At 37.3% G+C, this 25,081-nt stretch overlaps 1 protein-coding gene across 1 annotated transcript in view; it reads right to left on the bottom strand.

Moving 5' to 3' along the window:
- The window catches only part of ARHGAP15 (Rho GTPase activating protein 15), a 322,354-nt gene that overhangs the window by 122,245 nt on the left and 175,028 nt on the right, over nt 1-25,081 (bottom strand). The window contains exons 9-10 of the mRNA XM_083865289.1: nt 12,747-12,869; nt 3,602-3,700 (exon numbers count right to left, since the gene is read on the bottom strand). Coding sequence (XP_083721415.1) covers nt 3,602-3,700; nt 12,747-12,869 — 222 coding nt within the window. The remainder of the gene's footprint in view (nt 1-3,601; nt 3,701-12,746; nt 12,870-25,081) is intronic.

Below are 25,081 nucleotides of genomic sequence, written 5' to 3'. Positions count from 1 at the left end.
AAAAGACAGTCAGGATTTTTAAAGGGTCGTGGATAACAAAACAAATAGGCGACTCCAGAAATGACTGGAAATGATATCTGGCCTAGAAACACCAAAAAGTCTTGCAATGGGCCCCACCCTTGGCAGGAGAGCTCAGTGTGAGAGTTACAGTGCACTGGGAGGATTGTCCCAGGCTCTCCTTGCTGCACTGCTCGGCTCAGGGCTGGTGCTACCTGTCAGACACTTTCCAGGGAGAAGAAGGAAGCAGATTGAAAAACAGATTGAAAACCAGGAATACAGATTGAAAAGGGCAGGTCGACAGATAGCCCCAGAAAAGCCTGAGGTCCATCCAAGCTAGGTGTGGATGGCAAAGTAAAAGAAGAGACAGAAAAAAACCCCACAGAATGTGCTATTCCTTAAAAAAACTTTCTCCTAAAGTTTCTGAGAAGACAGAAAATGAAGACGTGCTGGAGATCTTTGAGTAGCTCCTGTATTTCTTCACTCTGATTGCTGCATGGTGTAGAATTATTCTCTCATCCTCACCAGGTCACACCACAGACATGGGAGGTCTTTCTATTTAGGATATTGCATGAAATACCAAGGATACAACGTGCCTTCCCAAGATAGTTTTGACTTTACAGGCACAGGTCTGGATAGCTCAATAATCAGGACTAGAAGTTCATCAAAAATTATGAATGAATAATTCAGTAATTATAATAAGTGATTCATAAGTACAGGAAGAATGAAGAGAAAAACTGAGCTTCCTTAAAAAACCCCAAAAATTAAATGTGACAATTTCCTTGCAAGTTTCCAAGAATGGGCACATTTTTATTGCCTCTCTTTATTAAATTCCACTATCAGCTCTGCAAGATGGCTGAGAAAATGGAGAAAGACCTTCTGCTTCACAGTTCTACTTCAATAACTAAAAATACAAAAAGAGTCTGAAAAAGTGGAATTCATTCCATTTTTGTCATGTTCACAAGTGAATCCTTGTTGGATAGGCAAATATGCATTATGGTGTGAGAGCTTTTAGATCAGATGTTAGAAAGCACTCTTGGTTCTGAGATGGTGACGAAGCAAACTATGAGACAAATGACCAAACTTTTATCTAAGTTAGAGCAGAATATATTCAGAATAAACATCCTTTTTGATATTCATTTTAAAACAGTGTAACTAAACAGGAAATCTTGCCAATGGTTAATGACAACCTCTACATTTTTAATCTGTGGGAGAATATTGCTACATTTGGCTATTGTGTGTAACCTCGTCTGCACAGGAAAATGTACTAATTAATATGGTTTATTCAGATCACTGCTAGACTTTCTTTCTGTGCACAGTGATTATGCTTTAAAAATCAGAAAAGCAAATAGAAAACCAGTAGGTGAATAACAATTAAATCCACGAGCTGATAGCTAAGAACACAAGTGGAGTATGAATGGTTTGTAACTAACAATTAGGGATGGTTTCCTAAGGTCCTTTTTCCTAATAATCCTATATCTTAAGCAAGGCACGCAAGTAACATTTTTGGTACAGTTACAGTATGTGGATGATATATCCTCTAAATAGGAAAAGAAAGCTTTTCTACCACAGCCAATATGCCAGCTGTACCGAGTATCTAGGCCATCTTACTAAGACTATGAAAGTAAACATACAGTTTTCATTAAATGTGCCTTTCCCATAATTGGTACATAAGTATTTCCCATGACTCTGCAGTTGAGTATCTTGGCTGGAGGCATATCTGGCCATTAAGAGGAGGGCTTCAGATCTGTTGAGTCTCAGCCATGCCGGGAGACTTGGCACCTCCACATGCTGCTTCCTAATACCAACCCCGGCATAAAATGTCATCAGAAGCTTGCATAAACATTGGACTTAGCTTCACATAAATTACTGCTGTCCTGAGATAGTTTATGCCAGAACTTAGTAAAAACAACACTTTGAGTAAATAGAATGTGAGTAAATGCAAGCGTCTTAATCCAAGAAAACGATAATAGGAAAAAAAAAAGAAACTCCATATCAAATATAAACTCATAAATATAGCGATAACATGAAATTTTTATCTCATGCCATGTGATTAGCTTTTATTTACATGTTAGGCTAACCAAAAGGGGCAAGCTTCTCTAAGTCACTGCAAGTTTGAAGGAAACACAAGAACTGTAATGCACTACTGAGAAGAATGAACCCCTTTGAAGGAATAGCGATACATCCAGTTCCTAATATGAACTTTTTTTTTTTTTTTTGATAAACACACAGACAGTAAACATCTAATTACATTCCTTGAATTTTTCTATTACAGTTCAGCAGTGCAGAGACCTCTGGCCTCACTTCTACTTGGAGGAGTGGTCAGATACTCCAAAACATCTATGAAATACCCAGTGCATTCTTAGGAGAACTTGTGCTGAGGTTGTAACCAAGCAGTCTGTTAGACATGTTCAGCATGGAGTGGCATTTTTGCAATCTAATCTCTGCCTTTCCTTTTCATGTTCTGAATTTCACCTCACAATTCCTCCTCTATTAATAGTCACTTCACACATTTTTCCCCCTTTTTATATCCAGCCTCCAGCCTTCCTCCACAAAAACCCAATGCTACTATCTCCCCCTACTGAACGATCTCCAGTTTGTTTCAGTCTCTGACTTCCTGCCAATCATTCTGGGAATAATAATATCCCAGTGCTCTCTTTGCTGTATAATTAAAGCATGAATTTCCCTGAGTTTGAAACTCCAGGGTACTTTTATTGCACCTTTCACTATAAAACCAGGTAACAATGGCAGAATTAAAATAGCTTTTTCCTTTGTGGGCAACGCTCTAAGTATCTTTTTATTTTTCATGGATTCTCTTGTTCTGAGACTCCAGGATATGGCAGTGACAATGGGTTCACCCAGCCTTATACTGAAAATAAATTTTCTATCTTTTGCAAGATATATGTTTCCCCAGATCCCTGGAACAAGTTGTAAACTTGTAACAGATGGTGATGAAGCCTCACATTTTTATACAATACATTTTAAGATTCTGCATCTACCGCATGCACCTTCCAAAGAAAATGACCTTCAGTGAGAGAAGATACACTCTGCAGAAAAGGAAGGCAGGCAATGGTGTCAAGTGCATCTTTTTATACTATGAAAATTCTTCTCATTAATCAAAACTTTTAATGAGGATGGATACTCATTTCAGTATTTTTACAATATCGTGGCTTTTAGAATAACTGTAAAAATTAGACACCTGCACTCATTAAAAAAAAAAAAAAAATAAAATCGACACTCTAGAATAACATTTATTTTGGTTAAATGCAATTCAAAACTTAGGGAAAACTATTGGCCTTACATTCACCAGGGATATTAGAATGAAAGTTACTGACACTTTATTGATGTTTAACATTTGCTTACCCAGAGAAAGACTAAACCAACAACATGTCAAAAAAAATATGGGGAATAATCAGCATGAATGAGTCCTAGTAGTGTCTTATCATTTAAAGAAAATGATGACACACAGAATGTGATATAGTTCCATTCATAACTATGTCATAGATTGTGCTGTCTGCCTATCCTGGCAATCCAAGCAGAGTTAAAAGGTTAAAGTTTTGATTACTATTAAAAGAAAAAAAGTATTAAATAATAAGTTACTCACCTCTTCTTTCAACAGCTTCTATGCAGAGTCTTACAAACTGGGGGATTGTAGATTTCTCATGCTCACAAACCAGGTGCAGATGGGAGCCAAAAATTTGATCTACATTCGGAGAACAAGAGGAAAATACATTAAGGCATATTATTATTAGTGGGGTTTTTCTCTCTTCTCAGCTTGCCTATTAATTTAAAACTCAGATATTGAAGATGCATAGGCAAAGTTGGAACCAAATCCTTTTTGAGTCCTAGTGATCATTAGCTTTTGCCCCAGAACCAAATCCCTTCACATCTGCTGCTCATAGTGCTTGTTGCTTCCCTCTGGATTAAAGTTTCAATTGCACTTGCACCTTAATTTTGACCTAAGGCTTGGAGGTCTCCAGCATTTGCTTGGACCTTCCATAGAAAATGTGCAGGCTGTTCCAGAGCTGCAGCTCCCTGAGTCATTGAATACAAATTCCTACATGATGCACTGGGTCCAACTTAAAATCTCATCTGGTTGGGTGACCTGTCCCTTCCACACATTTGGAAGTTTCACTCTTTCATGGAACACTGTATGAGTGCAAAGATTTCATTATTTTGTGTCATCAGGACTTAGTATAATTTCATCTCAACTTCACAAAATCTTTTTTTTTTTTTTTACTCATCAAATTTCCTGCTCAGAAAAATGGAAGATACTACATATCTTTTGGCGAAGATTTCATCTTACTCCATGTTTAACTAGTGATTAGTTTCACTTCCTTCACAAGCAATCCTTTAACTAGATAATGCCACTTTTTAGTTTCTATGATTTCAAAGTTTTGATCAACTTTGACTGTTGATCTTGGAACACGTTTGTATTAGCAGGTTCAACTCGTCAGATTACTAATTAGCTTCCTCCACCTCATTTCCACTCTGTGTGTTTGAGAGATTATGAAAAGAGCAATCAGTAACAGGGACGCTGTCAGCTAAAATCAGAATGAATCAAACAGATGAGAGGAACTACTCAATAGGAGCCAGTTAAATGCTGAAACAATAGGAGTGTACTGTCATCATTTATCCGAAGAGACAGTCTCCATATAGCATTTCAACAGAGCACTACAGTTTGTAAATTGGTGTGGAGGCTTTGAAAATTATTATATAGACAGCTGAAGGGTGATAGCACCAGTCTGGACTGTGCACAGCAAACCCAGCAGCAGCTCCCATGGAATTGGATCTTTCCTCCATAGTCAATGCCACCGTACTCCACCATAAACAACTGGAGGGCCTTTTTTGCTCTAAAACCAACTTTTCCTCACTAACAAGCAAAAGCCCCATTATCTATTTATTTATTTATTTATTATTAAATTTCTGTGCTTCAAGGAGCTTAATTTTCATTCATCACCACAATTTCATACCCAGCTCAGATTTCAAGGGCGACTCAATTGCCTTTTCTCCCCTGATACCCCAGACCAGGGAACACAGTGACAGAAACAAAGTGCAGGGTAGGGGTTGCTTTGGACTCCTCGAGATCCATCAGGGCACTTTATTCCATCCAGCACCTCCCAGAGCGTGTGATCTGCATTCTGGGAGAGTGCATCAGAGCCTGGATGGAAGTTAAGAGGGAGTTTGGGCTGCAGAAGGGATGGAGGACTGGGTTCACAGAGCTGCTCTGAGGAAGGTTGTGTGCATGTGTGGCGTCAAGCATTAGCGAACAGTCTGTTACATGTTTTGGGGTTATGTTTCTGACAAAGCACAGTCTGGTTACATTTTCTTCATAAAACATTTATAGCTGCCTTCAGTGGTAATTATACATACAGAGATTTATGATTAAAATGTACTAGCACTTCCTCTTTTGACATCTTAATTGTTTTTTAAAATTTTAGCAAAGACCTGTCAAATTCTTTGCATAATATGGAATGGTCTCCAATGTAAATTATGTTAAAAAAGAAGTAAAAATGTGTCTTATTTGGTGGACAAAGACACTTGTAAACAATTTCAGAAGCAAAACAGGCAAAGAACTGCACTGTGTTTAGATGGCGACACATGAAGAACTGAAATGAAATTAATGTGTGGCTGTTCAGCAGTTTCTCTTCTGTGTTATAACCACTTTATAATCAACTTCCAGGATTATTTCACAGTTACTCTTTCAATCTCCAATATGAAGACAGAATACTTGGTATTCCTGGGAGGAAATTTTGAGCAGGCTGAAAACAGTTTTACAATTCTCACCTAGTTCATTACTTCATTTCTTGGTTCAGATTCTATATATTCAGCAAAACATTTAACCTCATTTTTTATACCTTTGACTGTATGAATTCAGTCACATTTTGTACCCTGCAGTTGAGATTCAAATTAACTCTTCTTTAGAACACAGGCACTCAGGATTTTTATCTTGGATGGAAGGGCAGCAAAACAGCATTAATGCTTCCTGGTCATCAAAACAGACTATGGTAAAACAAGAGCACACCACTGCTTTGGAGGGGTTTTTCCCCCTTCTACAAATTCATAAGTATTTATAAGTACATTATCCTGTGGGTCATCCAAATGCTCTCAGTTCTGGGACCACAAATTCTGTGACTCTTTCTAATCAATTGGGTTTTTTGCTGGATCTCTTTCTGTACATAAATACGGGAATGGCAGTAGTTACACTGCCATAGTTACACTTGTGGAGGTCACAGGGATACTTGAGGAAAACTCAGCTAAGATTTGTTTGTGCAGTATTTCAAAAAACAAGGAACGGTGAATTACTCACTTTTTTAGGCAAAATTTCTATGTAACTAAATTTAAAATATTATTTTCTTATTCTTTTATAAGTGTAGACATATACATATTTTAAAACTACTTTAAGGGTAAGCTCTCCAGAACATTAAAAAAAAAATAAAATAAAAAGAACTGTTCCCAAAGGGATAAGGGAAGCAAACCCCCCTTTGTTTGATTTATTTGTGATAAGGTCTTCCAAAACTTCATCTTTTATGACTTGAAAAAAAGAGATGTACACAACACTCCTAACCTCCTGTTATGACAGTTTATGTTTCCTATCCAGCTTATTTAACTCAAATGCCTGGGAAATAGACACAATTACCACCTTATGGAATGCTACTTAACTTTAAATGCTCCCCTCTGAATAGAAATCCACTTTATCTTCTCAGAGATATTCCAGTTTCTCAGGAATTATTTCCTCTATAGGCTCCTGAAATGCTCTTGTTTCATCATTTAAAAATTTAAACTAACAATTGTTCAGAAATATCTTTTATTAGAACAAAGGCAATTCCCATGCAGTGGATTCTGTTCACAAGGGCTCGTACAAAGGAGCTGCATACTATGCCCATATACAGCTTTAATCATTCACTCTTTCAGCTGTTATCAATTTAAAACCAATGAAACTCCCACACTGAGTCCATTTGAGCAGTCAATTTTAATATCTTGGGGCATCTGTAGTTATTCTGAATTGGCTGCAAAAGCAGAACTAACAAGTTAAGCTCTAACCATAAGTCTACATCAGGCTGGTAAACCATACATCAAACACCGACAGTTAGTCAATACTGTAGTATGAAAAACCAACAAGCATTTTTAAGAAGAGCAATATATTCATAATATGTTTGGTGGTATGGTTTACATTACACATCCCTGCTATCTGCACGTTAAAAGTTCTGCTGGAGATGCTGGGGTGTGTGACAGCTTTGCTCAGGGATGTAAAACCAGACACCAGAGGAGAAGGGAATGGACGTTCACAAGTTGTATAATATAAAATGATGATTATGGCTGCAATGAATTGCTCGTTCTGGGGAGCTTCAAGTTTTCCCTGAGCTTGACAGGACTGATTTTTTTCCTTTTTTTTTTTTTTTTTTTTTTTTTTTTTTTTTTTTTGAGTAGTTCTCTCAGGCTGCAGCAAAGCCACTAATCCTGGGCTGCTGAAGAAATCTCCACTATGGGAGACAATTCTTCTGGAAAAGAAACAATTAAAACAATAACACTAAAGCCACATCCTCACTGAGAATGTCATCGTTTAACTGTTTTGGGTGTACATGGATGAGTTGGAAGGAACTCATACTTCAGTGGTTTTTATTTTAAAAAAAAAGGGAAGGGCAAGGCAAATACCCCCATGTCTCAGGAAGAAGCTTAAATTCTGGCATGGGAGCAGATGGTACAATGGTACCATGCCCAAGTTTTTAGAAACATGAATTATATCTATGTAATCCTGTGCCTTTCAGGAACAGAATTAACTGTGCAACATCTGGATTTGAACTGCTGGACTAACAGTGCTTTCTATCAACATCCAAGTTGTTTTCTTTGTATCTGTTTGAATGTTGGGAAGGAAAAGAGAGAGGGAGAATGAAAAGAGAATCAGAGATGAATGTACAAGGAGAGTGATAGGACAGTAGGCACCAGAGCTGTGAACTTTTGCAGAGAGAAGTGATGCTTTTGGAGCCATATTCTTAAAGGTGACTTCTCCAAGCTGCTCTGTCTGTAGTCAGACACATTAAGTCAGACATTAAAGTGATGCTGATTCCAGACTGGGACTCCAAAAAATGCCACGACACTTTTACAATAAGTGGGGCAGGTCCTCAGCTGACTGAAGTCAGCGAGGTTGTCAATGGAGCTCCCCTGATTTATGCAAGCTGGGAATTTTGCCAGTCCTTTTAATGTGGAGATTTACTATATATCGTTGATCTGTGGTGGTCATCAATTAAAAAAAAAAAAATTACATTTGTGAACAGTTACTATTAAGTGGCATATGAGCTGCCAGATTTGTTTCACATTCTCAGAAAAATGAAAAATAGTACCACAGACATAGGTCTCTCTTAAGAAATTCTGGTGTTTTACTGGGGACAAGAGCTTGTTTGAATTCAGAGAGAGTGTGCCTGCTGTACTACTCAAAACACTTCTCTCAAAATGAGACATTTAAAATTTCTCTGAATCATTTGTTAGCATTGTGTCAAAGGAACAAATCACTTTGTTCAGTGTCTGGCCATGCACAAGGTTTAGGAGAAGTGATTCCAAATGGCCATATCAAAGAAAGAAATACCCTTGTGACCCATTGTTTCTGCAAGTCAAAGGAAACATTTCCTAATTTTCCCTCAGCTCTGATGTGCACCAGAACTCTTGCAAAATTCCTTCATAACCTGAAAGAATTACAGAACACACCAAAGGTGGGCCTTAACCTACTTCTTTGGACTTCTCATGAACATTCTGCTCATTACGCTCAACTACTCCAAGGTCCAGTGAAACATATGATACAATAAAGACATTTTCCCTTGCCTGGAAATGAAATGGTTGGTGATCTCTGTGCTGCGATCTGCACAACCACCAACATATGCTGAGCCCTGCTCTATAGGCTATCAAGCCAAATCACAGCTAGTTCCTTTCACTAGCAATTGAGTGGCTTTTATTTTTCATCTTGAAACAGTTGTAACCATTCCAAATTTTATGCTGTTTTGGTTTTTGCCTTAGCTTATGAAATGCATTCAATGAAGTTCCTTCGGTGTCTAGCTTTTGGGAAAGAAAGATCCACCCTAAAAAAAAAAAAAAAAAAAGAAGCCTAAATAAATTTCTTGCCAGCTGCATAGCTTCATTTTCCTCATTTCCCACAGTGTCATTTATGTGAGGTTGTTGCTCATGTTTTTTTACTGTTTGCTGAGAGTGTATTTTGTGATAGTGTATTACCAACACAACCATCATAGGCTTAAAATCACAGTTTCACTGAAGTTTCTTTTCCTTTGTTGGTCTAGAAAATCTCAGAAATCAGGATGTTAGGAGGCCAACATCAAGTTGAAGGTTGGCAATTCATTCTGGGTAATACTAAATCATGACAAAGCTCAAACATAAAGATCAAAGTTCAATTATAGACTATAAAATCATTTTAAAAGAAGATTTATATATTATTTTTCTAGCATATTAGTGCAGATTCTGTAAATTCTGAGAATATTTCAATCCCGAGGAACCAAGGACCCCTGCCCTAGCATATAAATTTGAACAGTTATTCTCAAAATAACACAGCTCAAATGGCAGACATGGGACATGCCTCTTATTTACTATTTCTAGGTTGTGTGCACGTGTATATCTAAGAACACAAGTGTGCTTAGAGACACAAACATGTTCCACAATGTCTCTGTATTGCACATCACCTCAGAAATGCTTCAAAATGCTCCAAGACCAAGGATATTTTGTGTAAGCATGAGTGAGATGGAACAAGGACAGATGATCTTCATTAGAGCTCTTGCTGGAGCATGAAGAGCCCCAGTCACCAGCCCATTGCAATGAATGGAGCCAACGTGCTGTTCCCATTCTGGCTTCTTTTATGCACAGGACTAGAAAGCAAATGGGACAATGATGATAAAAATAACTTTTTGCCACGCAAAGTGTCAGTGCATCTTCATTTTCAGATCAACACATAGCTAACGTTTAACCATCAGTCTTCTACAGTCCCTGGTCTGAGTGTTATCCTCCTTACTATTTCCATTTAACTCCCTACTTTACTTTCTGCACGGGTATCTGCTACACTCTACGCAAGCAAAGTTTGTGCAAGAGTTAAATGACAATCACATAATTTCTAGATTTCCTGATAGCAGTGTTGGCAGAACAAAGTACCCCAGGAGATCAAACTGCTATTTAATTTTGAAGCCTGTATTCCCAAATTTGGTTAATGTGGAGAAATGTGTCGAGTCTCCTGGCCAAGTGTGCACGCATCAGCGACTCGCAGAGCACAGGGCTGTGTTTAAGTGAACTTACCACCTTAAAATGTATTTACTCATGACTATAATTTACGTGTTAAATTTATTGGAGTTTTGGTTCCAGTGTGACATACAATGTAAAAAATCAATATAGATTTGAGAGCTTTATAGTGCCCCTGGCAAATATGAATAGCTCTTGATGAAAAGTGAAGGTTTTCACAGCACCTACAGTGCCACTGCATTGGAGTAATTAACACCACACGCTTCACAGATATTTATATCAATTCTTCACCAGCACACAGAACAGTTCTTTGTCAGGAATTTGGTACCAAGATGTCCTGCAAGGCGTTATACACACTTTTATTACAAGCCCCTATTTTAAGGGATTTACAATTCTGACAGAAGTATTTCCCTGTGGAATAAAAGGTCGTAGGCATGTTCTCAGAGCTGGAGGAATTTTTTCTTGTAAAAATTGGTTAACATTTTTTTCCTTTAAGAAACAAGCCAATAAATAGTTCTGAGGGGTTTCTGCAACCATTTAAGTCACCTTTAGAAAAATAAATAGATGCATCTTATAGTACAAAAATTTGGCAAGCTTTTCATTGGTAATCTGGGTGGTTGCATTTTGCGACTTAAAAATATTCTAATGCGAGACTGAAAATTAACATTTAAAAGTGGTCTCTGCATAAGCACCACAACTGCATTTTCATAACATTTTAACAGATTAAGGGGATGAACTGTGGTGAAGACAATGAAGGAGCCTTATCAAATGAGCATTTCACATAGACTTACCGTAGATTGGAATTAAGCCGTGCTAACGAATCCTGCCTCATTTGCATGGCCAAAACCTAATCCTAATGAAACTTCATGGTAGATAACTAACATGTTTTCTTCATGGCAATATTAGTGTGGCAATAAATCCGTGCTGTGCGCAGATTCTGAGTTACTGAGACACAAATCAACAACACCTCTGCTATCCATGGAGAAGTATCCCAGGTAGAACCAGTTTATGTTTATAAATCAAGAGCTTAATGCAACTCTAGCCAAACCCAAATTCATCTAGCTTTCCTAGAGAGATATATTAGAGGGTGGATTTGTGTTATGCTAATGAATCTGGATTTGTTAGCAGGGATCACATCTGATCCCTATGTAACACTGCAGGAGATTCATCAGCCACACTTTATTAAACTAAAAAAAACCCAACCCTTAAACCCAGAAATTAAAAGGCTATAAATTACTCCTCTATTACTGTAATAACTGAAACAAACTAACATGATGCATTCAAATCCTACTCTCAACTCACAAAGTACTTCAAAAAGGCAAAACCCTCTGAAGTAATGAAATCAATTACTACAAATGTGTAAGGACAGATCCTGAAAGCTTGGTGTGCAAGTGTGTGCACCCCCCCACACACACATATTGAGGCATAAATTATATTTTTTCAAAGTTTCTGTGTCAGCTGAAAGCAGAACCCCACAACTGGGACACATATAATGAAGATTTCCTCACAGTAAACAACACTGAACTAAGCATCTCTGCACGTATCTAAAACATAGGAACTTAATTCATCAAATCTTCTTCTCTCCAGACATGGGCCCAGCTGGTGTTGAACTCTTGTAGCTGCTTTAGCTTATGCTGGCTGGGGTCAATCTCTTGGCTCAGGACAGACAAGTTTAATACACACTAGCAACACCCCTTGCTATTTTTGACACACCACTGGAAAACTCACACTCCAGATATTGACAGGGGCAGCTGGCAAAATGCCTCTTTCTAGTCAATTTGCATGTGCAGTTGTGGGTTTCACACATAATAATTTGGGAGTGCGTAAATTTTTCAAGCGTTATTCCAGACAATATTTAAAAACACAGCTTTGCTTGGATGTTAGTGGTCAGAATGCTACTGCCTTCAAGTTAACTACCAGCTTCTCAGTGAAACACTTCTTGGATAAACTAACAAACACGTTTTATCAAAGAAACAATTTTTTAAGAATATGTGAAAGTGATGGCTGACCAGCTTAGCAAGAAATTGGAATAGGGAAAAAAAACCCCATAGATTCAAAGCATTTCTTATTCGCTGACATGTATTTCAAATTGTTAAAAATGGATTTTGTTGGTGAGCTAGAAAAATAATGAGAGAAGACAGCAGAAAGTCTTTCAACAAATCAGTCAGCACAGCATCTGAGTGCCTTATTTTGGTTTCTAAAACATAAAAATATATCAATATTCTTTTTTTAAAAAGAAGTGGAGTTGTGGATCATCTTGATTTGCATTGTTCGGAGTGTTAAATGGAGGGGTTTCTACCACTTGCACGCCAAAGCAGAAAAACTGGAGGAGCAGTCAGATATCACAGAGGTAGATGAACCACACATTGATTCTTTTTTTTTATATAGTTCAGCAGTGTGTTATGAGACACAGCATCAAAATCATATTTAAGAAGTGCTTGTCCAATGCACTGAGTCAAATACTCATTTGTGAATTTTTAATTTTTACACCAAAAAGAAGAATAGAAGACCAAACACACCTTTAATAAGTCCCTTTTCTTGCAATGTTTTCAAGGAGGGTCTTCGGGAGATGAACTTCTTTAATCTGCTTTTAACTCGGTTCCTGTCATTTGTGTCAGAGGCACTGTAGTTCAGCCTGAAAACTGAAGGGAATCAAGAGAGAAACTTTTAGTGGAATGATATTTCTAAATTAACAGCAGGTTTCTGAGACACCCTGAGAAAAGAGTGGCCATAACCACCCTGGTAAGATCCCAGTCATGCGGTAGGTCAGCAGCATGGCTGGTTGGACACTACAAACCATCTGATTAATACTTTTGTGAATAAACACCACGAGTTCACCCCGCCGGTTACGCACAGAGCTCCGTTATTTATTGCCCATAAGTATTTGGACTGTGACCAGTTTGCTCATGAAGTGCTCACCAATCCCACAAGTTTCACATGGGTGATTTTTTCAGCTCCAGCTCCGGGCTCTGGGCGTGCTACGCACTATTAGCTGTGCACTCCTTGCAATGGGAAAGGATGGACGGCCACACCACCAGTGAAGGACTGGATCCCCTTGCCAAGATGGATTGAGAGTTATATATATATTTAATGCAGTTACAGAAAACGTGGCTGCGTGCCACGAAATGTGTGCAAGACGCATTAATTTATGGAAAGAAAAGTATTCCCCTCCTAATGATTATATTTTATTATATTTAAGCATTTACCAAACTGAGAAACAATTTGAGCGCAATTTATTCCTGCTCTGTGTCAAAAAGACACGGAATCCAGCTGCAGAAAATCCCCTGGGGGAGGTTTCAAGGGCATAAATTTAACTTTTTCTCTGCTGAGGTGCTTACAGGGCACTGTGATGGCTATCAAAATAGGCAGGGCTTGCAAGGAGGAGAAGTTCAGCATGCTCCAGCAGCAGCAGAGATGCCATGAGGAGACCTTTCCTAGTTCTTCCTGAACAAGCAAGTTTTTAAAGATTTTTAACAAATCACCTGAGACTTTCCACCCTTGAATAACTCTTGTTCAGTGTCCTGAGCTCTGTCACTGTGCCCATTTCAGAGTAGTTTAATGGGGCAGCCAGAGTGGTGCAGCCTCCCTTTGCAAAGACATCCAGCTCAGAGAAGGGTGGCTTCTTTCTAAGGAAAGAACAGCCTTCCATCTTCTCTTGAAATTCATTTAACCAATTAATCAATCAATCAATCAATCCACCAAAAACAATATTCTATGCAAGGTGAATTGCCAGGAGCCTGGTCCGTTGTCCCTTTGACAGAATTTCTAAAGTGATAATTTAGCTGCAGTTACAGACACACTCCCTTGTCTCCCCATCCAGACTGAACCTCCCCTATAATGCAGCAATCTTCAGACAGAGGATCCAAGCAAAGAGAGAGAGCAGTTAAAAATATGATCATTATTATCAGTATTTTTTGAAGGCATTTTGCGTTAGTTTTAAACAGAACCAGAACATTTAAAGGTGCACAACTATAAAACAATGGCAAGTTAAAATAACTGGTTAAGCAACAGCAACAACCCTGGAATATTGTGGTTTACATTACAAATCTGATTTTAACAGCCAAACTTATAAAATGGTTTACGCTTTGCTGTTGTCAAGGGAGAAAAACTTGCCAAATTGTTCATTTTAAGTAAATAGAACATAGCCAATTAAGGAAAGCAATATTTAAACACATGCCTACAATGATCAGAGCATAGTTTGCTTCTGATTTCACTACTGATTTTAACAGAAGAGTGTTCCATTTTCCCACAGCACTAAAATGACCCCACACATACTTCCATAAACTAGTAATCACACAGGACAAATAAAAGGACACTTTACTGGAAAATGCATGGCTTGGTACAATAATCCATCACTTATGAAAACTAAAATTCACATTTTTTTAATGGTAGCATTCCTGGAGTGATGTATCATAGAACATAAAGATTAGCCTTCAATTGATGGTTGGTGCTTTTTTAACATTATAGAGGAGGACTTTTTGTTCAAAATTGAGCAATCTTTGGCAGGGACAAGCTAAAATTCCAAGTCACTTGGCTGTGCTATAAAAAGAACAACAAATGGATGTTTCTAATTCTGCATCTTAGTGGTACTTTGATACAGTGAAGTGAATTGCATTTAGTTTGGGGTCTCTTTTGTTGCCCAGTGTCACTTCTGTCCATAGCAATTCACAACTAGGTTGGCTTTATCCTGAAACTTCTCCAAGTGATGTAAATGATGCAGGAGTGAATATATATTTCAAATTAATCATCTGCCTGCCACTTTTCCCAGTCTGGGGGCTCAGAAGTGTTTTATGCCCACTTTGAGTCTACACCAGCCCAGTCAAGGTGTTCCAAGTGAAGTACATGTGGTTGTCCTGTGAAGGGTAGGACAGCAGGGTGAACATCTCTGTCTTTAGAAAGACAATTAACCCAGCTGAGAGTTTTATACCTGAAACAGCAATTATGGTGTTAAAACTACATCTAGAGGTAGGAATAATTATTGTCATGGATATCTTTGTATGTACCACATTTTGCTATATAGCACATAGTTCAAAACAACAGTTGATGAATTTCTTATTTTATTCTATTAAATACATGTGAGTCACCAGCAAAAAACTCCAAGCTTCACAGAAATTTAAGGGTTTAGACAGCATGTTCCAAAACCAAGCTTAGGCAGAAATATTCATGTTGGGATCTCACTTAGAAATATTCCTTCTCTTGCCAAACAATTCTTCTCATGATATCCCTACATTAAACTGGCTTTGCTATTATATTTGGAAATGCAAATAAGACCAAACATTAAAAAAAAATAGGTATGAAACTCAAAAAGCACAATAAATATTTTTTTAACACCTTCCTTTTTAAATTTCAGGTTCTGTATTTGGCTGGAACTATCCTACATGAAAGAGAGCTGGCAAATATCAAACAACATAAAAAAGGAGAAGACAGTTCCATACAGAAGCAAAAATAAGGACTCTTAAGGACTGAAGAATAAAATAATAATACATTTTTTCTGCCAGTGCAAGTGCATGCAAGGACACTTCATCAGCAAAAATGGAGCCTGAATATTGTTTGATTTTCATATTTAGCTGGTACTAAGTTGAACCCTTAAATCTATAAAAGCATTTCTGGTTATTTTTGATACTTTGTTAGATCTCTATTATTCCACAGGTTGGAAAGGTATGAAAGGACAAGTTAAATAATGGCAGAAATCTTTTCCTCAGTTGTCATAAGTATATGAAATCAAACCATCTAATCACAATAGGGGAGTGCCATTCTGATTAGGTACAAAAATAAAATAGTATAAACATAGTTTGAGGACGAAAAGAAAGAACACATCTTTGGCCCTTATCATTGGATAGCACTGCAATAACATTGGCTGAATTAGAGGGGATAGGTACAGGTTAAAAAGAATAAACAACACTGATCAAAAACTGACCTGTCCTTTTCTGCTTATATAAATCATCTGAACCAAATCTAGCCTCAATAATAGCATATATATAACAGAAACATGGAAGGCAAGAATGATTGCAATAACTTGTAGTGACACAGTTCTACGGGAACCAAAGAAAGTTCTGAGATGTACAGATGAATAATTACTTTTTAACATTCAATGCCCTGGATTGTATCCATGATGCAATGAGAATAAATTTACTGTAGTTTAGTCAGGATCAAGCAGTGGCCAACAAATTGGAGGCTGAAGCTACAAAAGCCTTTCTCCAAGATTTTGGCCTGGCAACCACTCACAGAGGTAGGCAAGGCTCTGAACTCCTCAGGGTCAGGATAAAAATGTTTATGAGATTACTTCCTGTGAATTTAATCATGCACCTTGACAAAGTATTTCTTGCAGAATGTTTTTCCTGTGTTCTGGGCAAAGCCTGGATGATTCAGAGTGTAAAATTTTTTAATATGTCCTAAACTCCCTATTTTATTGGCAAGACTTTGTAACTCCCCATAACATGATCTCAAATTCCTTCCAATGACTTTTATTTCACTCTTAATTTACTCTGCATTTGTACATAATCTCAGGGGTTTACCTATGATTAATTCCTGCCAGGTACAGTGCATCTGAACACTTCCAACGTGTTGAAAGCATTGGTTTTTGAAGAACTATCCATTAATGACTTTCTGAACTGTGACAATGGATATTGACAATGCTTGTCAGACTAAAGCACTATTGATTGTCTCACATCATGTGTATTGCAAAACCAATTTCTTTCAAGTACCTCTTCCTAACTGAAATACATTATTACGATGCCTATCTGTTTATTATAACACCCAAAATTACCGTATGTAATTCATTTGGATGGAAAGAGCAGAATGAAGAGCAGCAGAGGGAATGGATAAGGCGCTAAGAGATTCAAATATCTTTACATTTCTACCTTCTCTTCCATTAGCTTTGATCTCCAGGAAAAAGAAATAATTAATTTGGACCATGCATATTTTTTTTTATACTGTTCAAAGACATTAAAATTTTGTGAAGTTCTTAGAAAGAGATGAGTTGTAGTATAATGATAACACCCATAAATGGATTTTAGGTAATTATTTCCCAAAGAATACTAAAAATGACAGGTTTGACCATTCAAAATACAGAATACACTGACCAAAACACTAGCTGCAACTTTCTTAAAATACATATGACTTATGTATTTAACTTTCATCTCTGATGTCTTACAGTAATAATTTTCTAAAGTCCTTTACAGACTCATAACCAGATTCCTCAGCAACACCTTGTAGGACTGAAACAAAGGTGAGATGTCAAAAGAGGGAGGAAGGGATAGGTCTCTATGACTTTGGAGGAAGAAAGTGCCAGTTAACAGCAGTGCTACCACATATGTCCAGAAATATTAATTGGAAGGTATTAATTAGTTAATTAATTAATTTCAAGTAATGAGAATGCTTAATGGCTGAGTGTATTATATTTCTGAAGTAGCATATCTTAATGTGCAGAGGTCTATGATCATGCCTACGTTCTAAAAGACACTGTAATTATATTATATATTGATTCATAACGTCAAGTTTTATTGGATACCGCTGGAATCCAGAATTCAACACTTCATAAAATATTTTTGGCCTGCAGCAGATGGGAAACTACTGTTAGTCCTTTAAGAAAGGAGCAGCATGCATCATTGCCTGTAAAAACAGACAGGTTTTCAACCAGCACCAGAGTTTTGTAAGTGACAAAACCAAGTCCTTCTTCCTTCCTTTTCTTTGTGACGGCCTGGGATGGAGCCAATAAAATCTACTCACTAAGGATAAAGAATTCCCCTCACCTTCTTTATTGAGTTAAGGACTTTTGCCAGTCATTCCTATATTTTCCCTTAGTGAAATCCCTGGGCACGTCTCTGAATTATAAACGTTATAATTACTAATTTTTTTTTTTTTTTTGGTAAAGGAATACAATGAGAGACAGGTACACAGTCATCTTAAAGGCACTAGAAAAATGACCAAGGCGAAAAAAACCTCAGGAATTGGGCATTGCCTCTGATTATTCTTATAAGCTTCAAAATTACAGATTTTACAACTACAGAGCATAGACTCAAAATGTGCAGCATCAGAATGGGTGTCACCTTCCAGGAGAGGCTCAGAAGATTTTGCTTGATTTGGTACCAAAATACCTGATGTGATTCTGGTTTATGGCGCAATAATAGATATTTGCCACAGCAAGTATATCTACATTTACAGATGTTTATGAAGTAAGCTCAGAAATAAACAATAGGAAAAAGAAAACAGTGATTATATAGCACAAATAATTTTTCTGTAATATGACAGCCTAACAACTTAAGTGCTCAGTAGTGTCATTACACTTTGTGAAATTTGCGTGCATTAGCAGTAAAGATTCAATAAAATGACTGTATAATTCATATTTTGCATCATGCTCTTATGCATATAAAATAATAAAAAAAAACTTTCCCCCTCTAATAATAAATGGAAATAAATTAATAGCGTGTTAAACATCACTACACATTTACATTGTAAAATAAAAATGTCACTCCCCACACAGCTTTTCTTAGTGGTATTTGTACCATAAATGTTTAGAAATGCAAGCAATATTTCTGAGTATATATTGGATTTATAAACACAGATCTTACCAGATACCTTTCTTTAATAAAATAAATAATGTTTTTTAGAAAATGAAAATGTAATGGGCCAAATCTATCTGGATTTCAGTTGTGCATTTGATATGATGCCAAATAAGAAATGATTAGTTAAACTAGAGAAGATGTAGGGAACTAAAAACAATAACTGTATAGTGACTAAATAAGGTATTAAAATGAGCTTTGTTGAAAGGAGAACTACTGTATTGCAGGGAAGTCACCAGTGGAAGTCCTGAAATATTCCTGGAACTGGTCTTTATGTTCTCATTAAAGACTTCAGTGGGAAAAGTAGAAACGTTCAAAAAATTACTCGTTGACTCAAGGCTGGAAACATCATCAGCTGAGACAAGAATTTGGGGTATCAGGTGACTTTGAGACTGGAAACTGGAGTTTCTAACTGGATTAGAACTAATACTGTCCACAGCATGGCTAGAGCAGGATTGGAATTATGGAATCACAGAGTCATTGAGATTGGAAAAGACCATTAAGACCATCAAGTCCAACTCCTCCTCGCAGTAATTTCACAAAAAGAGGTTGATTTGTCAGGGTTCACCTCAAAATATGACCAAGCAGACCACAAATTAATCAAGTTCCTTAAAGCTGAGCTCACAGAAATTGGGTGGCTGTTACACCAGTTAATCAGGTTGCAGTCCCAGCCCTGATCCTGTGAGAGCTGGCTCAGAGAGAACAGGAAAACACATATTTTGGGCTTCAAAATCTTCTGAAACATCTAAAAAAGGCAGTAATAGGAAAAGGAATGAATGACATCATACAATCAGTAGTGAGCAAATGTGAAATCTGCTGTAAGAACAATACTGACACAAGGAAAGGAGTTGTATTAGGAGTAATAAAACCAGGGAATCTTCCTGTTTCCTCAGAGCTTCCAAGGCCACCACTAACCCGTGTTAGTGCCACATCTATACTTCTTTTGAACATTTCCAGGCATCATGACTCAACCACTTCCCTTGGTAGCCTGTTCCAGCACCTGACCAACAAATCCAAAATATTTAATTTTAATTAACTAAAAAAACCCAACCAATTCTCTCTCTTGAGTTTATAACCTTGGGCACTCATATGTGAGGTGGAAATTCCTGGCAGAAGAGGTGCAGGCAGCAGCAGTGAAAAGCGCCAGGAGAAAGAGGTTGCTGAGATTTTGGAAGGAGACTGGGAGCTTGGCATGTTTGGCCAGCTAGAAAATGGCTGGGAAGAGCTGTGATTGTTCTCTATGAATTTGCTGGTGGGGGTGGGAAAAGGAGCAGGAGAGGAGAAGAGGACAGCAGGGAGGGAGAAAAGCTGTTTTAACTGAAGAACAATGTTGGCATGAGAATAGATGAGTATAAACTGGCCATAATATGAAGTTCTAAACCACCCTTTTAAAGAAGTCGTGGTGGCAAATAAAACTAAAGGAATTTAAGATTCAGCTTAATAAATTTATGTATGGGGACACAGCACACAGTACCTTGTGACAGGAGAGACTGGACTAGATCACCCAGGCCTTGCCAAGCCTTTCTTTCCACAATTCTTTTTTGGTATTGTCACAATATTAGAAACACTGTTATACAAACTTAATTCGAATATAAAAACCACAATGCCAAAAATCAATGAATTCATTTTATTCATACAGTATGACCAGTTTATGTTCATCTAATGTAAAACATGTGGGGCTTGAATGAAATCTGCTACAGCACACAAAGTCAGACCATTTAGAGTCCAGGAAGAGAGAGCACAGTGTACTTGGGAAGGGGAAACTGGTCTGCCCAACCTCATGTCAGGGATTAAGACTTTTGACACATCATCTTTGCAAAAAATATTCCCAGAAGAATACTCAGTGGATGGTCAAACACAGGAATTGAAGAATGGTCCTTGTCCTTACCTAACTGGGTGAATCAGTGTTTGCAGGCACAGAGTCTTATCCCACCCATAAAACATGACAGTTACTGAGCAAAAGAACCGCAATGTTTGGGTTAATGACTTATGAAGCTGACATTTATGGGATAAAATAGTATTTAAGAAGACTTCATAAAACAAAAAAGAAATCCCATGCAATTGGAGGTTGAGGAAGACAGAAGAAGATACTGTAGACTGTTTCCAGACTGAGTTGAACAAGTAATTTGCAATAAATAATACATTCAGGAGCTTTTAGAATATGGAGTTTTGTTTACTTTTTTCCATTGTGAAATTGATTCAAATAACTTTCAAGTCTTTAAACTTGCCTCCTGAGTCAATCTGAAAAAAGCCTTTTCAACCTTTTGCAAATATTATTAATAGTCATCCTTTACACTAAATTTCTCAGGCAAAAAGACAAGAAAATAATATGTCTCCTTTTTCTAAGAGGAGCACCAGACAGATTTACACCAAAAGAAAACCCTTTTTGAGGGGCTGGGTGCGAGTGGCCATGTGGAAGTTTTACCTTAAAATCTACATGTAATTCTGTCTTGTGCTTTTGGAAGCAAATTAATTATCTGTAGAGAACGAGGGGGTCTCGTATTTATATCAGCCTTGTTAAGAATTATACAAATGTTTCATATATTCAAATTTTGACAAGTGCTTGGATACCATGTTGAGCCTCTTATTCAGATCCAGTCTTTTGGGACCCTTCCCAGAAAGAATATCCTACCAATGAATTTCCTTTTTCTTGAAACTTTTATCAATTATGTTTAGTCCTTCTAAATTTTAAAAGTAAAGTATTTAAACATTTAATTATATTCCTATTGCACTCAGTCTCTGATTATATACATAACCCTATATTTTTTGACCCACAATGAACTTCTAGTGTTTCTTATACAATAAAGGACAGAATTATTTGACAGTGCCTAAGTTATGAAACCAACATGCTAAAACTGTTTATTTCCAATGAGAAACAGTAGTGACATTCAGCTCTATATTTGCTGTTTCAAACCACAAGCTCCAGCACATTTTTCTCTTTTAAACAGCAAGTTTAGTACTTTTCAGTGAATGTAGATGTGGTAGTTTATGAAGGAGAAAGGCACACCCATTATCTTTAAAGTAATCAAAAAATACCTAGCCAGAGATCTGAAACCCATTTGCTGTACTCTGTCAACTATACCTTATCAAATTATCCCTACCTCAATTATATCATTAGAGTAAGAATAACAACAAAAAATCACCCATGAGCTCATTTTTAAAAGGAGCACATTGTCAGATTTCAGAATTCTTTTTACTTCTTACCTCAAGTGAAAATTCTGGTAAGAATCTCCAATATCTATGTTCACAAAAATACAAACCTTAGATGGTCACCCTCATGCCATCCACTAAATTTTACTTTTATATAGAAATCATTTCCATTTGGTAAAACACAACCGATCTTCAGACTTTTGAGCAGTGACAGCTCCTTGCTCAGGTAAGAGTCCATGTGAGGACACTGGAAAAGCTTCCCTAAAGGTGATTTAGGATCTGCATAAAATAAACAAACCCACAAAACAGACCAGAAGCAGGCCACAGAATTTTTTTTGTGATGCTACCTTATAGAGGCTGTGAGTGGAGAAGGTGCCTTGTGAGATGTGCTGTGGGTCATCCTGCTGTTGGACTGAGACAGGAGAATTTCAGGAGGAAAAGGAAAGCCTTGAAAGGAGCTGCTGGTCTATTTTTCCAAGTATTTTGTGGCTGGGACCCCAAGTCTGCCAGCCCTTGTGTAGGGGCTGAGTGGGACAGCTCCAGAGATCCTGCAGGGCATGTGGTGACATTTAGTACTTTATCTGGTCCCCAGAACAGCTGCACTGGAACAAGCTGCTTGAGCAGGCAAATAGTTACTAATTATCAGGATATTTTCCTGAAATAAAATCAGGGCAGTCATCACAACAACTCTGAGACACTTCAATCAGCTACGTGTGGGGTTTTCATGGGTGCACTGACTCTCTGTTTGACCAGCCATGGTCAAAATTCAGACAGAATGTTAAAAAGAGCCAATAGGAGACTGCTTTAGCTTTAAAATTAATGTTCCAGCTGACAAACTGCACAGGGCCTTAACCTACTTTAGAACATATTTAATAGCATAATTTAGTCTCGAAAAAGAAAAGCAAAATAACTAATGATGGACAAATTTAGGGGTCGAATCTAGTTCAGATAAACATTCAAAAGTTCAGATGTTTAACCAAACCTTATCTTGTCCATGAAAAGCCTCAAACTGAAGGGCTCTATCAAATATAAGCAAAGTACAGGAGATGGTGGAAACTTTTCCTCACAGAAGGAAAACTATTATCAGAAACCTGCACCTTATTGCAGCACTCACGTGTAAAGCAGTTAAGCATCAAAGCAAAAGCAAAACATTTCAGAAAACTGCTTCATGGTCACAGTAATATTTGGATGAAATCCAACACAGGGAAAAGAAAATAATATTAAGGGGAAAGATAATACAAATGCAATTAGACTATCAACCAATAAAACTTGATAGCTGAAAACTTCCAAGCTTAGAGAGAATAAGGAAACTGGAGATCAGAGGACTCTGCCTTTTGAAGTCTTGCTGTCCAGATCCTGGGGACCATTATCCAGCTGAGTATTTTAAAGACATTATGAATATTCTGTCACAGAATTAGAAAGCTTTATTAGTGTGAATGACCTGTAACTTGAGCAGGGACAGCTATAAATGAATTCCAAATAAACAATTGTTTGGAAAAGGTGAATTCTGCTAACTTAGTTTTCTGGGTTACAATTCACCACTTAAACAACTTGCTTTCAAACAGCATTCTTCTTGTGGGTTATTGATAACAGAAACTATAATTCTAATGGTTTCTCTCCATTCTCACATTCTCCAAATACAAAAAAAATTTCTAAAAAACTCTTTTAGAAAAGATGAGACTTCTGCTCTGCCTTGCCTGGTGCCATTTCTCACTCAGCAGGGAAGGTTTGCTACAGGACCCCAAAAGAAACAAAGTTCAAACAAATGATGCAGCAAATTATGGTGTTTCAGCATCCTTTCATTCTCTTCCCCTTTCCCCATGCCACCATGTTTCAATTATCCTCTTTTCTTAAGCCTCTCCCTCACCTTTTCTTCTGCCTCCATTCCTCCATCTACCCACAAAAATAACAGAAAAAATTTGCTTTTCTCATAGTTGAACCCCAAATTCAAACCATCAGATGACAAAACAAGAGATATTTTAAACCAGACATCAAATGTCAGTTCAGAAATGACTGTGTGTCTTGCATTAAGAGCAAAGTTAAAACAATAAATCAAGTATTCCACTGCTTGTAATTGTGCCTTAATATCAGTTCTACCCTTGATCCATCATATTGAGTGATCTTCAGATAACGCTGTATCTGTAATCCAGGTATTACAGTGTTTTCATTACTTATTCATTAATTTTTAGTGCTATCTTTTGATTTTCATTTGAACACATCAACTGAAATACTTTTAAAAGAAGAAAGGCAGGTAGGAGCATTATAACACTATAAAATAATCATCTTTAAATAGAGAGGAAAGAGGTTATTACATGTGTTTTCAGACAATTATATATATACAAAGACTATATTTGCAGGAACTTCTGAATTTTTAGGAAACCACAGAAATAAGATGAAGAGTTGGGTTTAAATGAATGTGTCTATGGCTTGGATAGAGGACAGTCAAACAGTGATCATGAGGTCACTCCCTGCACTGCTTAATTTTTAGTCACCTTTCTAGTTCTTCCAGTATCACTTCTCAAGGGAAAACCTGTGCTGCTCAGGAGCCAGTTGACTCCTGAGAAAAATAGAAAAAAAGACCTTTTGTCTGTAGGTCACAGCCAGTCTGTCCTGGAAAGAGAGATCATGAAGTGATCTGGATGAAACCATGAGTTTTTGCACCTTGAATGAAGTCTGTCATTATAGATACCCACCAAGATAAAAGCTGTCTTTCCCTGATTTATGAGATTGTGCCCCAAAGTCTGCTAAATGGCAAATGATCCAAGGTGCATGTGGCTGCCCTCCTGTTCTGCCCTGCCCACATCTGGCCACATCTGGCCACCTTCCCTTGGGCCCTGAGTCCTTGGACTGAAGAATAACCTTCCTCAGCAAAAGTGACTATGAAATGTGCTATCACTATGTGATTGCAAAATATATTAACTCCAAAGCTTTCTCTAGTAGGGCTTCATACCTGTGTGCTTTTAAAATCATTTCTGTGTTCTGTACAAAGTGTCTTCATGAATTTCAGGATAATTCCATTTTAATCCTTTTTTGTCTCCAAAGGGCTTTTTTTTTTCAAATGTATTAGCACTGAGGTATTTTTAAATGTTTTAGTTTCTTTTATTTTAAATGTGCTGTTTGCAAAGAGTTACTCAGTTTTATAA

Source organism: Zosterops lateralis (assembly GCF_965231275.1).
Source record: "Zosterops lateralis genome assembly, chromosome: 7".
Lineage (NCBI taxonomy): Eukaryota > Metazoa > Chordata > Aves > Passeriformes > Zosteropidae > Zosterops > Zosterops lateralis.
This window is presented reverse-complemented; position numbering and strand designations above follow the sequence as displayed.